This window comes from Gymnoscopelus braueri (assembly GCF_963280865.1).
Source record: "Gymnoscopelus braueri genome assembly, chromosome: 3".
NCBI lineage: Eukaryota > Metazoa > Chordata > Actinopteri > Myctophiformes > Myctophidae > Gymnoscopelus > Gymnoscopelus braueri.
Genome location: NC_137612.1, coordinates 10,116,568 through 10,132,950, shown reverse-complemented (window position 1 = coordinate 10,132,950; position 16,383 = coordinate 10,116,568). Strand labels below are relative to the sequence as shown.

General features: G+C 45.8%; 3 protein-coding genes across 5 annotated transcripts in view; 2 read left to right on the top strand and 1 right to left on the bottom strand.

The window, feature by feature from the left end:
- Positions 1-16,383, top strand: part of kif21b (kinesin family member 21B) — a 121,531-nt gene that overhangs the window by 52,435 nt on the left and 52,713 nt on the right. For all 3 annotated transcript variants that reach the window (XM_080425203.1, XM_080425202.1, XM_080425201.1), the window contains exons 4-14: positions 346-495; positions 2,529-2,663; positions 5,023-5,220; positions 5,909-6,024; positions 6,621-6,816; positions 8,683-8,872; positions 9,532-9,595; positions 10,765-11,031; positions 14,284-14,398; positions 14,507-14,645; positions 15,781-15,969. In XM_080425203.1, the coding sequence (XP_080281329.1) occupies positions 346-495; positions 2,529-2,663; positions 5,023-5,220; positions 5,909-6,024; positions 6,621-6,816; positions 8,683-8,872; positions 9,532-9,595; positions 10,765-11,031; positions 14,284-14,398; positions 14,507-14,645; positions 15,781-15,969 (1,759 nt within the window). The remainder of the gene's footprint in view (positions 1-345; positions 496-2,528; positions 2,664-5,022; positions 5,221-5,908; positions 6,025-6,620; positions 6,817-8,682; positions 8,873-9,531; positions 9,596-10,764; positions 11,032-14,283; positions 14,399-14,506; positions 14,646-15,780; positions 15,970-16,383) is intronic.
- LOC308081659 (adenosine 5'-monophosphoramidase HINT1-like) lies at positions 1,831-2,217 on the top strand (the record flags this gene model as incomplete). The annotated part of the gene is made up of 1 exon (XM_080423240.1): positions 1,831-2,217. One exon carries the CDS (start codon positions 1,831-1,833, stop codon positions 2,215-2,217), a length of 387 nt encoding a protein of 128 aa, XP_080279366.1.
- On the bottom strand, positions 12,113-13,033 carry LOC308083078 (uncharacterized protein; the record flags this gene model as incomplete). Its single annotated transcript, XM_080425214.1, has 1 exon — positions 12,113-13,033. One exon carries the CDS (start codon positions 13,031-13,033, stop codon positions 12,113-12,115), a length of 921 nt encoding a protein of 306 aa, XP_080281340.1.

The window sequence follows — 16,383 nt, the reverse complement described above, 5'->3', positions numbered from 1 at the left end:
AAACACTACTAGCACCCCAATACACACCAGGGAGTGGAAAGTAACAATACATTTACTCAAGTACTGTACTCAAGTACAATTTTCAGGTATTTATTTTTTACTTTACTTGATTATCTTTTTAAACATGTTGCACACAATCATATCTTGCATTTTTGGGTTATTATATTGAAATTAGTCTTATTATTAACTTGTTTTTTAATGTGAAATTTACACATGTATTTAACCATACATACATACATACATACATACATACATACATACATACATACATACATACATACATACATACATACATACATACATATTTGCATACATGTAGCTTATCACATTTCTTCCTTGTTCTAGTTGTACAACGAGGAGGTCCTGGATCTGTTTGATGGAACCCGGGACGCGGAGAGTCGCAACAGAAAGTCACACATTAAGATCCATGAGGACGCCAGCGGAAGCATCTATACCACCGGAGTCACCTCCAGACTGGTGCATACTGAAGAGGAGGTGTGTGTAAAAACTGCAAAACTGTTATACTGTATTGTCACTACTTTTGGGTGACACTCTTGTATGATTAAGTAGGGCACTAATTTACAGAAGGAAAAAGTTGAAACATGGAGATACACACTTTCTGCCCGACAGCAACAATATGTTTTTTATAATGGAAGTCAGATCGGCCTGAAATCTTCCCAAGTATTGAGTCCTACTGTAAGATTATTATAGATACTGTTACGTACATCATAGTTGACTGACTTCACAGACTGGCCGCATGAAGTCTGAGATCCACTTGAAGATGCTTAACCCATTGATACCTGGAACGCATCTGTGTCACTTTTAGATTTCTTTAGGCCATTCAAAAATAGCAGATATACAAGCTCATAGCGCGGCACCGAGTGCCGCGCTACGAGCTTGTAGATCTGCTATTTTTGAAAAATCGAGGAAAAAGAATTTGGGTTTTTCTTTCAAAAAATTGTTAGGATTTAGAAGACATTTCTAGAATCTTCTCAGGTCTTAAAGGGTTAAGGACGCCATGTTGACGCTACAGCTCCCTCCATTAGGACTGCTAGTGGGACGGCGACCGCCCACCATTCCTCTGCGAGCTGGACGTATGTCCACCAGCAGCTTTAGTGAGGGAGTGCTGTTTCTTTCCTCCGTGGAAAGGGTCCTTGCTTTGTTGAATAGATACTGTTGGAGCCATATGAGCCATGTTGTTTCTCATTTTATGACGTCACTGCAGGGCGTGGTCAAGGCCAAGGTTGCCAGGGTTACAGGGTATTTAACCCTGTCCCTAATCAGGCACAGGTGTTGCTTGTGACAGAGGCAAACCGTTTTTTTGCCTCTGCCCAAAGGCAGAGGCCTTTGTGGCCTCTGCCTTTGTTACAGAGCTGGTGGCCTGTGCGTTTGACTGTTTATTGTCTCCGCCAGAGGTGGAGAGTATGTTTTCGTTCCCGTCCCGCTGTGTCCCCCCCCCCCCCCCCTAGCCAAGCTAACATTGGTCAAGCTTCATTTGACACGTGACAATATGTTGTCACCAATGCTTTTGATTGGCTAGCGAGACGCATGACGACAACACCAAGGCAGGAAAGTCAACCCGGAAGTCCATATTTGGGCAATGGCTGTGTTACAACACACCCAAGGCACAGGCCTATTATAAGGACATCCAATGGCCGGATAGAATCTTATACGGGCCCTACAGAATAGCAAGGTTTAGTAGTACGGTAGTAGGCTTTTCTTTCACAGTCATAGTTACAAAATACAACTTGTTCTGTGTATTTCATATTTTCGAGGTTCTAAGGGAGAATAGGTGGTGGTACTAGAGTCACATGATCAGTCTGCACCAACATGGCCGATGAGATTATCAAAGCGCAGGCCGCCCATCCGGGCGGAGGAGACACGATATTCGGGAAGATAATTCGCAAGGAGATCCCCGCTAAGATATTGTACGAAGATGACCAGTGCGTAGCCTTCCACGACGTCGCCCCTCAAGCACCCACTCACTTCCTCGTCGTCCCGAGGAAGCCCATCGTCCAGCTGTCTAAAGCGGAGGACGGCGACGCCGCCTTGCTGGGTCACATGATGATCGTGGTGAAGAATTGTGCGGAGCAGGTGGGGCTGGCTAAGAAAGGCTACAGGGTGGTGATCAACGACGGAGCGCACGGCGGCCAGTCGGTCTATCACATCCACATCCACGTCCTGGGGGGACGTCAGCTGGGCTGGCCCCCCGGCTAAGAATCTAGCCCACCCCCACTTCTCCATGTATCGACCATAACCTACAGCAATGATTCTCAAACGTTTCCTGCCAAGGACCCCCAAATATATATAATGTATTTGGCCCAGGACCCCCAGAAGAGATTTGTGTTTAAAAAAAAAGATTTCTAAATTATTAAAACATTTTCAAACATTTTCGGCGCACTTTTTGCGTACATCATTATGTATGGAGAAACACTGGTCTATAGCCTATGGCTTGCTCCTTAGGCACCATGCCATCAAAATGTAAAAAAATATATAGACTACTGTATAACCATCTGTCTCTCTTCCAGATGTTACAGTGTCTGAAGATAGGCGCTCTGTCCCGCACCACAGCCAGCACCCAGATGAACGCCCAGAGCTCCCGGTCACATGCCATCTTCACCATCTATGTCTGCCAGATGAGAGTGTGCCAGCAGTCTTCACCGGTGAGTATGGTTTTAACGACAAATCGTGAGATGTAAAAATAATCCACGTTGGCGTTTTTTTTATGTTGACATTGTTGTTAAACTGCCAATAAAAGTATTCTGTTCTATTCTACTTCTGTATCCTCATGAGTGACTGAAAAAGCGGTGTAGCTCACTAACGTGCCAGTCAGTACTTTCTTCTGAGAGAGTGTTTAGTTTAGTGCCAATGTTGGCACATTTCTCACCTCCATGTGCACAATGCAACTAAAGCCTGGAAAAAGTTAACATGCTGAAATGTTTTGCACTTCAGTCTGTCTTGATAAAAGAGCCAGAGTTTGACACGCCTGGTCTCACACACTCTAGAGCACAAGACTAGCAGTACTGTTTGGTGACAGAAAGTGCCACTGTTCAGTTTTGTCTTTTCTTTCTTTTTTTATGAAACAGGTTCAAAGTAGTACACAGTTTGACTCTATGCCATAATGCCAGCTGAACTTCACAAAGGACTTGCACAATGTAGCCTTTTTGTCCTTTATTTATGCAGGGGAACCATATCCTATCCTCCTATATATATTAAAATTGGCTAATGGGTTGGCGGTGTGGCGGACCACTGGGGCCCGTCACTATGACTAAGACATAGCCCTGGTCCAGAGCGTTAGAGTAACGCTCTGCCAGCCGTGCTGATATTCTCATAGACCGAAAATTCCACTACTGTGGTGGTCTCCAACTTCAGTAAAAAAGAAACACAACTATTTTGCTACTCACCGAAACAAAGGCAGTTTTGTGTTGTTGACAGTCTATTCTCTAGGGTGGGAAGCCTCTCAGGACCCCACCTTCTCTGTATAATACACTTTTTGGGCAGAGAATAAAATATGTCCACCAGACCTGAGAATATGTCCTGAGACGTTACCCACCCTGGAGAATAGACTTTCAACAACACAAAACTGCCTTACTAAAGTTGGAGACCTCACAAGGTAGTGGAATTTTCGGTCTATGAGAATAGCAGCGCGCCTGGCAGAGCGTTAGAGAGAACTTGCCAATGCTCTGGACCAGAGCTAACTAAGACATAACCCTGTCACCGTGACTCATAACTATGCCCATATATGGGCATATACTGATGACATCAGGGATCTCCACATATGGGTATTAAAGGGACAAGGACTGACATATGCAGAGATCTCCATATTATATATGGGCATGCCCATGGGCATATACTGATGACATCAGGATCTCCATATATGGGCATATCAATCGGATCGGCTATGCAGCCCTCACACCTATGTCTCTAGTAATGATAAAATGGTAAACGGTGCATTTGTCCAGTACATTCACTCATTCACACTCGGTGGAGTGTGAATGCCATGCAAAGCACCAAGCTGCCCATCGGGAGCAGAACTGGGAACCCAAGCATGCAGCCGCTCTACCTCCTGACTCCTGAGCCACTGCCGCTTTTATGACCTAATTATTCTTCCTTGAAATTAAAAAGACTGAGAACCAGTGTTTTCAAATGGCATGAAGGGCAGAGAATACCAGAAATGCTCATAAATCAGAGAGTAGCATCACATGTTGAAGTCCGCATCAGCATCCATAATGATCGTGGCCCACATCTCCCAAGCTCCCTAACCCATTAACGCATTCCATGCCAGACGTTAATCTCATAATGTACTCACCAGTGCCAACGTGTTATTGTTGTTTTTTTGTTTTTTTCACGTCGCCATAGACCTTGTTAAAATCCTTAAGATGAGCTGTGCACTGTTTGTAAACATCGCAGACATCTCACTGATTCTACCAGTGAAAACCGGAGTCAAACGGAGCTCCATTGTTGTAGTTAGAACGGTTTACGTTAAACAGTGATATGCGAGGAGAAACAACTACAAGGAGAAAATGGAGTTTCAGTTTCGTCATTAGAACGAGGGCCGACGGGATCGGCAAAACCAGATCCCAAATAATTCTGTTTCCGGTGGTCAAACCGGAACCGGAAATGGATCAAAAATATCCGAAAGTGCACTTTTGGTGAAATCAACGCGAACCGGCGGTTCGCGTAGATCTACGCGATTGGCACGTGGCGGCTTTAAATAGGTTCGCGTAGATCTACGCGATTGGCACTCAATGTGTTAAGACTGGGATCGCATCTGTGTCATTTTAAGATTTATTTGGCTATTAAAAAATAGCAGATCTACAAGCTCATAGCCATGAGCTTGTAAATCTGTTATAATTTGAAAAACAAGATTATTTTGGCAAATCCTTGAATGAATATTTTTTTAAGGGACATTTTATTTTACCCAAATAATTATAAAAATGGTTTCTCCTCCCTCCTGCCCCCCTCCCCCCTTTCTCTCTCTCTCTCTCCCTCTCTCTCTCTCTCTCTCGGTCTCTCCTCTAGGTGAATGGAGGAGCAGAGAACGGGGAGGAGGTGGTGAACGGTGTTGTGGACTCCTCCAGCTCCTCCATCGCCCAGCCAGAGTATGAGACACTGATGGCCAAGTTCCACTTTGTGGACCTGGCCGGCTCTGAGAGGCTGAAACGCACGGGGGCCACAGGAGAGAGAGCCAGAGAGGGCATCTCCATCAACTGTGGACTGGTGAGGAATAGTAGACCTCTCACAATTAATGTAACTGTTAACTATACATGGGTAGTCTACTGCAATAACATTTTGTTACAGATTCTACAGTAACAAAGCATGAAAGTCATAACATTTATGAGGTTCAATTAACCCTTTGCAGTTAATATGAACCAGTATTTGGGTAGAGCATTTTACCCAATGTCTTTGGTAGAATTAACCCAGAGCTGTTATAAATTTAACCCAGCATTTGAATTAAATATGTAACCCATCTTGTTGGGTCAACTTAACTACTGCTGGGTTGGTCCACTATTTATCCAGGCGTTGTGTTAAAAAACAACCCAAATTGGGTTGTTTTTAACTCAGCATTTTTTTTAGGGTGACATAATCGCCCAATCGCAATTATTTGAGATAATTATTTTTGCATAATCGTCATAATCGTTTCTATGTTGAACATTTTTCATACATTTTCAAAAATAGCAGAAATTGCTGAACTGATCAGATTTTAGGCGTACAATTATGGAAAAGATTCAAGGTTGGAATTAGGATTAGTGATTTAGACGTTAGTTTTAGGGTGGAGTTATGCATGATTTAAAATAGGCGATTTACAAGCTCATTACGCATCGTAGAATTGTAGAATTTTGGTTTTAGGTAAAAAGAAATGACAAAAGAATGTATTCATAAAATGCAATGTTGTGTGTTTGTGTAGCTGGCCCTGGGGAATGTGATCAGCGCCCTGGGGGACCAGGCCAAGAAGGGTGGCCATGTCCCTTATAGAGACTCCAAGCTCACCCGTCTTCTACAGGACTCACTGGGAGGCAACAGGTACACACACACACACACACACACACACACACACACACACACACACACACACACACACACACACACACACACACACACACACACACACACACACACACACACACACACACACACACACACACACACACACACACACACACACACACACACACACACACACACACACACACAGAGAGTTTATAGTACATATAAAGAAAAACATCACATGGATGTTCCTCACGGAAGACACATGCTGGGGCGCCAACCCATACTGCTCCCGGGATGCCGTCTACATTCCGGCTGTCACCCGTCTCTCCGCTGGGCACCAAACTATTCCTGGTCGTCACGTAGTCTAATTCCTATGAGCCACTATAAATAGAGTCACTAACTATAAAGAAAAACATCACATGGATGCACCTGGGGCGTATCATCAGTGTTGTACAGTACATACTGTATAATATGCTGTATTTGTCCATGGTCTGCACTAAAGTTTCCATCGTGAGAAATAATGCCTCTCCTCTCCTCTCCTCTCCTCTCCTCTCCTCTCCTCTCCTCTCCTCTCCTCTCCTCTCCTCTCCTCTCCTCTCCTCTCCTCTCCTCTCCTCTCCTCTCCCCAGTCTAACAGTGATGATCGCCTGTGTCAGCCCGTCCGATCGTGACTTCATGGAGACGCTGAACACGCTGAAGTACGCCAACCGCGCCCGCAACATCAAGAACAAGGTGGTGGTGAACCAGGACAAGACCAGCCAGCAGATCAGCTCCCTGCGGGCAGAGATCGCCCGCCTGCAGATGGAGCTGATGGAGTACAAGGCGGTGAGGCCCTCCATGGATTTAAAGTTCTCAGTCGCCACGACCCATTTCAGTCATTTGGATTTGCGCCTGAAAATAGCCTATCTATAAGCTCGGCTGTCTTCGTTATTATTTATTTAACCCATTAAAACCGGGAACGCATCTGATCTGTGTAACCACTTAAACCATTATTTTATACTTTGGCCATTCAGAAATAGCAGATATACAAGCTCATAGTGCGGCACCGAGTGCTGCGCTATGAGCTTGCAGATCTGTTTTTGTTTTTTTATTCGTGAAAATGTGTGCAAATCTTTTAATGCCGGCGAGGGCGGGTGGGGGAGGGGTGTGTACTGGGGGGACGACCTCATTGGCTTTGATGAGCGACATGATCCGATTGGAGAGATTTTGGATGTAATGAGGCCGACCATGTCTGGTGTCTCTGATTTAAATGATGATCTCTTCCTATACTGGTTCTTAAAGGGTTAAGACTCATTAGACTCATGTTGGACTCAATTGAAAACACACACGTCCCTTGTTCTGGTGACTGATATTCTCCTTCTAATGTGAGGGACGTTATTTTTCCATTACTTTTTTCATGTTTCTTTTTTGCCAGACCCAAGGGGTCGGGCTTACATGAGGCTTTGTATCTGTTTCATCCATACATGGGCAGGGGCCATTTGTCCTCCGGCCCCAGCCAAAAAAGTCTGTCCCCCTTTCGTCCATACATGGGCATACACAGGCTGACACGTCATGTGAAGTCCGGCTTAGCCGTGACGTAGTGCATGTTTTGTACCTGTTTCCTCCATGTATGGAGGCTTTGTACCATGAGGCTTTGTACCTGTTTCGTCCATACATGGGCATGGTCACTTTGTCCTCCGACCCCAGCCAAAAAAAAGTCTGTCACTTTGTCCTCCGGCCCCAGCCAAAAAAAAATCTGTCCCCCAAAAAAGTCTGTCCATACATGGGCATAGAAGGGACACACGTCGTGCAAAGCACGACGTGTGTCCCAGCCATAAAAGTCTGTCCCCCTTTCGTCCATACATGGGCATAGACACAGGCTGACACGTCATGTGATGTCTGGGTCTGGCAGAACCAGGTCTCGTTTTTATTGAAATGTTTTTGAGAAAAGCACACCTAGAATAAAAGCTTAGGAGCAGGTGCGTATAGGCAAACAAGTGCATATCAATAATAAGAGAATACACCCACACACTGACAAACTGCACGGTACAGGAGAACATTTATTGAGAGAGAAGCGACGTTTCGGTCTTCGTATTCTTTTATTATTAATATTGGTTTTTTTTGTATTATTAAACAATAAAATAAATGAAAAAAGGAAATGAAAAAACACGGCCCCCTCACGCATTAGAAGAGGACAATATCAGTCACCAGAATCAGGGAGGGACGTAGGTTTCGTATGAGTCTAAGGTGGTTAAAATTGAGTTTGAAGCTCAATGGGTTTACATAGGAGGAGGCGGGGGGGAGTGTCTGATAAAATCAATGCATCAATTATCAAAATATATAGTGCACACAAAAGTCTGAGTAGACGTTCAAATGACGCCAGAATTGTTTGAAAGTAAAATAACCCTTTAATGGTTATTTGTTACTGGTCATTCCTGCCTCTATGGACGCAGACTGTAGATTACATTTCTCAGTCGCCACGACTGATTATTTGGATTCCATAGAAGTCAGCATGTGTTCTATGGAAGCATGTTTCACAGCGAAAATAACCGATCTACAAGTAAGTAGAACAGGCATGTACGGTAACTAAGTATAACTGAGGCTTAAGCTGTTATTAGACCCCATCTTTGCTCTGGTGCACCACCAGGCCAGGGTACGGTGGTCCTGATTGGCTCTGACTGGGCGGGTCTTCTTGTCTGTGTGTCCATGCAGGGGAAGCGTGTGGCGGGCGAGGACGGCTCTGAGGGCTACAGCGACCTGTACCAGGAGAACGCCATGCTGCAGAGGGAGAACGACACCCTGCGCCTCCGGGTCAAGGCCATGCAGGAGACCATCGACCACCTCAACACCCGCGTCACGCACCTGCTGGCCAACGAGGTCAGCGCGCTGCTCGCCAAGTCAGGTATGTGTCATCATCACGGAGCACTTCTGTTTTAACCCAAAAAATATCACTTACCCTACCTTTAAAGCTGCAATCTGGAACTTATTTTAACACATTGAATGCCAGTCGCGTAGATCTACGCGAACCTATTTAAAGCCGCAGCGTGCCAGTCGCGTAGATCTACGTGAACCGCCGATTCCCATTGAAATTGCCCCAGGTGCACTTTCCGATTTTTTTTTATCCATTTCCGTTTCCGGTTTCCGGTCGGAAACAGAATTATTCGGGTTCCGTTTTTTTCGATCGTATCCGCTTCCTGTCTGGGATCCTGTTTAAAACTCGATTTTCTCGGTTGTTGTTTTTCTCCTCGCTGATCACTGTTTAGCGTTGATCCACTGTATCTTCAAGATGGCGGCTCGCATTTGGAAACTATTTTCGCTGGCCGTTTCTCACAGATCCGCTGTGTGTTTAGAACCAAATGAACGCGCACTTTTAACTTATTTAGCGAGGTCTGTGGCGACATGAAAAAAACAAAAAAACAACAATAAAACGCTGGCACTGGTGAGTACATTATGAGATTAAACTCTGGCATGGAATGTGTTAATGAATGATATTTACCAATCAATTTATCAATGTGGTAGAGTATGTGTCTCTGATGTTGTCTCTGATCTTTGACCCGCCAGGTGAAGGCAACGAGGAGATCGGAGCTCTGATCCAGAACTACATCCGAGAAGTGGAGGAACTTAGGTAAGTGTTCTACTCATGGCAAGGGTGCTTAACGTTCTGCACTACACCGTAACATATACAGCGAAGCGATAGTTCATGTAGACACGGAAGGCAGGAGGTTTATGCTACGTTCACACTCCCCGGACCCCCCCCCCATTCATTCGCTAACTCTAATTCTAAGCTAATTCATAAGTACTCCCACAAGTCAGTACGTTCATCCTCACGCCATTCTCATTCGCTGCAAGCAAACTCATTCACGCCCTCATTCCCCTCAGCGGTTCATTTAAGCAGCCTCTGTTCTCTGTTCAGTCTACGTGATTCGCTGTCTAAGCTGGTTGTACAGCTGTTTGTTTTCAAATTCCCTCCACCTCCCCGGCCTCCTCCCTGTGGCATTTAGATCATATTTGTTATAGGTTGATTCGGTGTTGTACTGTGGTTCTATGATTCTGTGTATTGTACTATGATATGTGGTAGTTTAATTATGCATTGAAGGTTCAATGTTATGTAAAACTGTATTTTATGCTCTGTTCTGGGGGTTTGTGATTTCAGATCTGTTGTCCTGCTTGCGCAGGTAATCTGTAATATCACATGAGCAGAGTCACACCGCCAAATGTGAATGCAATATCATTGCAGTAAATGGTTAATATTGCTGTAAATGGTTATATATGAAATATGGTAAATGGTTAATAAATGGTATTGGTTATTCCTGAGCTGAAGTGTCTAAATGAAACGGGGTACTTAACAAACGTTCTGCACTACACTGTAACATACAGCTTGCATGTACTGTATTGCAGTGGTTCTAAAGATTGTAATCAAATGAGGGTCTGTGCCCTAATGAATATCAAACTGGGGCTCCTTGAAATTAAAACGGTTGAGTTGAATCACTGCTGTATAATATTATGTATGCACTCAAACCTTTTGAAAATCATTAACCCATTGATACCTGGAACGCATCTGTGTCACTTTAGATGTCTTTGGCTATTCAAAAATAGCAGATATACAAGCTCATATCGCGGCACCGAGTGCCGCGATATGAGCTTGTAGATCTGCTATTTTTGAAAAATCGAGGAAAAAAAAAAATGTTTTTTTTTTCAAAAAATTGTTAGGATTTAGAAGACATTTCTAGAATCTTCTCAGGTCTTAATGGGTTAAAGCGCAAATTAACATTATCTCCTTCTCCTCCCATGCAGATCCAAGCTCCTGGAGAGTGAAGCCATGAACGAGTATCTCCGGCGCCAGCTGTCCCGGCTCTCCTCTCGCACCCCGTTCCCCCCCTCCTCCTCCTCCTCCGGCGGTGGTGGCGGCGGCGGCGGCACTCTTAGCCCCGCCCCCGGCCACCCTCTGGGCTCCTCCCCCGCCCCCATGTCCATGGAGGCGGAGATGACGGACGTGATCCGCCGCGCCAAGCTGGACATCTTGAGGCTGAAGAAGAAGGAGAGGAGACAGAGGAGGCTGAGGTACGCTGTCCCCAGTGGTCATTTTTATGATAGATTTTTGGGCTTTTTTATGCCTTTATTGATAGTACAGTAGGCTGACAGGAAATGGAGAGAGAGAGAGATGGGGAGTGACACGCAGCAAAGGCTGTTGGCGATCGGGACTCGAACCTGCGACGCAGGCTACATTGGATATTAGCTGCCCGGACTGCTGAGTGGTCATTTTAAAGTGTTTATCAACCTAAATACCATTATTGTGATGTTAGGAGATCATAATATAAAGTGGGGAGAAAAAAAGGAATCGTTGTCTTCTGTGTATTTCTCCCGCAAAGTACAGAAGTCGTTTTGGCGTCCCGACATGACAAAACTTGACTTTCAGGGCATCCCGTCATGTGAAAACTTGACTTTCAGGGCGTCCCGACATGTCAAAACTTGACATTTCAGGGCGTCCCGTCATGTCAAAACTTGACTTTCAGGGCGTCCCGTCATGTCAAAACTTGACATTTCAGGGCTACTGACAGAGCTGCAAAATGTGACAGTAAGAACGGGTTGCACAGCGCGATGCGTTTTGAACTCAAGTCCGTTTCGCTAAGACCAGAGGGTTTTAAGTGGTTAAAGGTAAAGGGAAACTTTGCTTTTGAACCTTGTTCTGATTTTAGATGTATATAGTGTGAGACTGGTTCCAATAATGGCGTGGCTTCATGTGGATACTCAATTGAGGATACTGAATTAACGCGACCGGGATGGTTTACCATGCAGGCTAAGTCCGTAGCCTAATGCTTATCAAACTGGAGGTCCTTGAAATTCAAACAGTTGAGAATCCCTGATCTGTAGTTTAACCCATTGATACCTGGAACGCATCTGTGTCACTTTAGATGTCTTTGGCTATTCAAAAATAGCAGATATACAAGCTCATAGCGCGGCACCGAGTGCCGCGCTATGAACTTGTAGATCTGCTATTTTTGAAAAATCTTGAAAAAAAATGTTTTTGATTTTTTTCAAAAAACTGTTAGGATTTAGAATTTTTTAAAGAATCGCCTCAGGTCTTAATGGGTTAAGGAAATTTGCTTCAGCAATCCCAAAGAGTTGGCAAGCCAGCCAAATCTCACATAGGGCAGTCATAGATGTATATGGCTCTGTCCTCCCCGGCGGAGATAATCCTGGACCCCGTGCTGTTGTACTTAACGCTCCACACCTGGTCCTGATGGTGGGAGAAAGTGTCCACGCACGTTCTGGTGCCCGCGTCCCACACCTTGACGCTCTTATCCGCCGAACCGGAGACGAGGCGGTCGCCGTCGGGGGAGAAGGCCACGCTGAGAACCCAGGACGAGTGGCCGCTCAGCGCGCCCGCCAGGCTGGCGTGCCTCACGTCGTACATCTTGACGTGTCCGTCGTCGGAGGCCGTGACGAGGAGCTGCGAGTCGGGAGAGAAGGTCAGCGACCTGATGGGCATGGCGTGAGCTTCCAGCGTGTGCAGGAGTTTCCCCGTGGTCACGTCGAAGACGTTGACCATCCCGTCGATGGCTCCGCTGGCCAGGTACTTCCCGTCCGGACTGTACGCGACGCTGAGGATGAACTTCCCTCTGGTGTCCAGCGAGTGCTCCTTCTCGCCGCTCTCCACGCCGAAGACGTTGACCTTCCCGCGATGGCTGCCGGCGGCGACGTGCCTGGAGTCCGGAGAGAAGGCGACGGTCCACGCGTCGACGGGACCCGCGTCCACCGACCGGATCTGTTCCCCCGCCTCCAGGTCCCAGAGGCGGATGTGAGCGTCCAGGGAGCTGGAGGCCGCCAGGGCCCCGCTGGGGCTGACGTCCACGGACACCACGCCCAGCTGGTGGCCCTCCAGCGTCCAGCGGAGCTCCAGTTTCCGGTCGGACCATTTCCACACTTTGACCGTGTCGTCTAAGGAGCCGGTGACGATGGACTCGGAGCCGTCGGAGGCGTGGCTCCTCCCCCACGCCGCCGTCCAGATGGCGTCGTCGTGGGCGGGCTCTTGCTTGAACAGAATGCTGTACTGAGTGCTCATTGCTGTTGTTGGTTTGGTTCTGGAAGTTGCAGACTGTTGCCTCTATAACCTTGTAAAAGTAATGTGAACTCTACAGTGATTCTCTTATAGATGGCCTGGCCCTGTCAGTCTTATCTGATGACGTTATCCGTGCCCAAATTTGGAGAATCCCATCCCTCTGACGTCACGCTCATGTCACCATGACTCAGCCATAACCATATGAGGAGTTCCCAATGCAGCTACGCCCAAATATGGAGTTTTTCTAGGCCAACATCAATTTTTTGTACTCTGTGAGGTAACCCTGGAGCCAATGGAGGAAGCGGAGAAGGGGGGAGACATGTGGACATTTTGGCTGGTTGGTTGAAGACCAAGCGTGCTGCGGCATTCTGGATCATTTGGAGGGGCTTAAGTGCACATGCCGGGAGTACAGTAGTCAAGTTTTGATATGACTGATGTCTGGATAAGGAGCTGGGCTGCCTCCTGGGTGAGGACGGGTCTGATCCTTCGAATGTTATAGTGTGTAAACCTACAGGATCGAGTGACCGCTGCAATGTTTGTCTTGAATGAGTGCTGACACTCCAGGAACACTCCAGCACTAAAAGCACTGAGAATACTGAATGAATCCTTCAATCATGCCTTCCTAATCGCACGCACGCACGCACGCACACACACCATACACAACACACGCATACCACACACTTTCCCCGCCTCACTGCTTCTCCCTACTAGATTAAAAGGAATAACACAAGTGGATTAGGGCTTTAGGGGGGTGTGTGTTTGAAGAGAATTGGAATGCATCCAGCAGGGTTGTGTGCAAATGCTGGCATGGACCCCACAAACACTTCTAATTGACTTGGTCAGCGTGTTGTGTAAGAGAGAGAAGCACTATATTATACACAGGCTAACATGCTAGTTCAGCTTTAATGTGACAGGCGGCGACAGCGGAGACTGATGAGGCAGTGGGATCAGCGGACCCTCAGAGGTCGTTGAGGGGGTTCCAGGGGGTCCCCAGCTAAAATAGTTAACATAGCATCACAATCATCTGAACCACTTTATCCATTTATGTTGGCTATTTAAAAAAAAAGACTTCTATTTTTGAAGATAATGTCGAAAACTTTTCAATTATGTTTGAATTTTATTCATATAAATCTTCTCTTCTGGGGTCCCTGGCATATTTCAGATGGGGGCCATATACATATCAATTTGGGGTCCTTGACATGAAAAAATTAGAGAACTTCTTGTTTATAGTGTGATGTGATGTTGTTTTGTAGTCCAGAGTTGGAGAAGGGCCAGAAGAAACGCGTGAAGCTGCACTCTCACGAGAATGGACAGAACGGACAGAACGGCGAAAACGGAGAGATCGATTCCGACGACAATTTCACCGAGGTAGGCTACAGCAGCATGGAACGTATGACCTTTTGTATCGCAAAGAACTAGAGGCGGTAGAACATTGGCGAGAGTTTAATATGTGTGTGTGTGTGTGTGCTCGCGCAGGACGTGATGTCTCCACTGCAAGAGGAGAGCGGTTGCGATGAGGATGAGGAGTGTGAGGAAGAGGAGGAGGGGCGCGACGAAGAGGAGTTTGACAGCGACGAGAGCCTGGTGGATTCAGACTCCGACTCGGACGAGAAAGGTTCGTTTCTCAGATCCATCATTTTACGCAAGGGATAATTGACGGGTCGCCGGTCATTATTGAGAAATAAATCCCGACGGGATTTATTTCTCAATAATAACCGGTGACCCGTCAATCATTCCGCTTATTACACGGCTGCTACTTATTAAATTAATTAATACATTGACCAGAAATTAGCAACAAAACAAAGTATTTCCTTGCTTATGGAAATGAAAGTATTGCATAAGTGAACAGAATGGTCGGACACGTTCGCCTTCGGAAAACAAGGAAGTGTTGATCAAATGGAATACAATTTCGGTTACTGCATTGTCTATTTCTCTCTTCAAATGTTTTCAAACATTCTTGAGAGCAATGTTTAGTTGTAAATGACATTGTGTGGTTTGTTTTACATGGCTGCCATGTTGGATACAGCACAAAATCAAGCAGCGCAGCAGGTGCTCTGAGTCTTTGATTAGACAGCGGTCTGTTATTGAGCCCATCGATCATTATTCAGAAATAACACAATGCTGAATTCAGTGATTGACCAATCAGAATCAAGCATTCAACCAAGCCGTGTAATAAACAACCGTAAGACAAGTCGTCACGTGTGGATCCCATTGCATTGAAACTGTTTATGTTGTGATGTTGCAATATTTCCCACCTCAAAACTCTGTGTCAGTGGTTCTCAACCAGTGGTCCGGGGACCACCAGTGGTCATTTAGGGGGTTCCAGGTGGTCCCCAGCTAAATGATGGAGAGTTGGTAACCAAATGGACCCTTATAGATCTTTAACTCTTGAGAGTGTAAAATGAAACCAAATGGACCCTCACAGGTCCATTTGGTTTCATTTTACGCTCTCAAGAGTTAAATTATTGTTATCATCTGCATTACTTGATTAAAGAATTGTTATTTTTATCAACATTTGCCTGTTATCTCTCCTATGGTACCAACATCAATACAGCATGGAATTGTGGACAAAATCGTACCCAACAATAACAACATATAATACATTTTGGGCCTGAGAGTCTAAATCTCATCAAACGGTGGTGCCGTGGCTCAAATGCCAAATAAATAATGGACCTTGATATGAAAAGGGTTGAAAAACCACTGCTTTATGTGATTCATTATGTGTCCTTGTGGACCTCCTCCTCCTACAGCCAACTTCCAGGCGGACCTGGCCGACTTGACGTGCGAGATCGAGATCAAGCAGAAGCTGATCGACGAGCTGGAGAACAGCCAGCGCAGGCTGCTGCTGCTGAAGCTCCAGTACGAGGAGAAGCTCATCCTGCTGCAGAACAAGATCAAAGACACGCAGATGGAGAGGGACCGCGTGCTGCACAACCTCAGTGAGTACAACAACGCTACCGTTTAGCACTATAGGGATGGAACGATAATCGTTATTATCGTTTATCGTGATTAAAAAACGCTCACAATAACCGTATCGCAGAGATTTTAATTCATCGAGAAATTGTCCTCGGTCATACACTGGGATCAATTCACCTTTTATTTGCCGAGCTGCATTATCCGGTACCACTTAAAACCCTCTAGAATTGGGTAAAACGGACCTGTAAAAAACGTACTTGATACAGTCTTTTTTTCACTCTTCTACCAAATCTCTTTGAAAATATCAGATCTACAAGCTCTCGACGTGTCGCAACGCCACGCGTTGTGATCTTGTTTTTTTGGCAAACGTTCCACCCCAGAATATGGATGCTGGGGTTCAAGTGGTTAAAGGTTTAATGACATTCACTTTTACACCA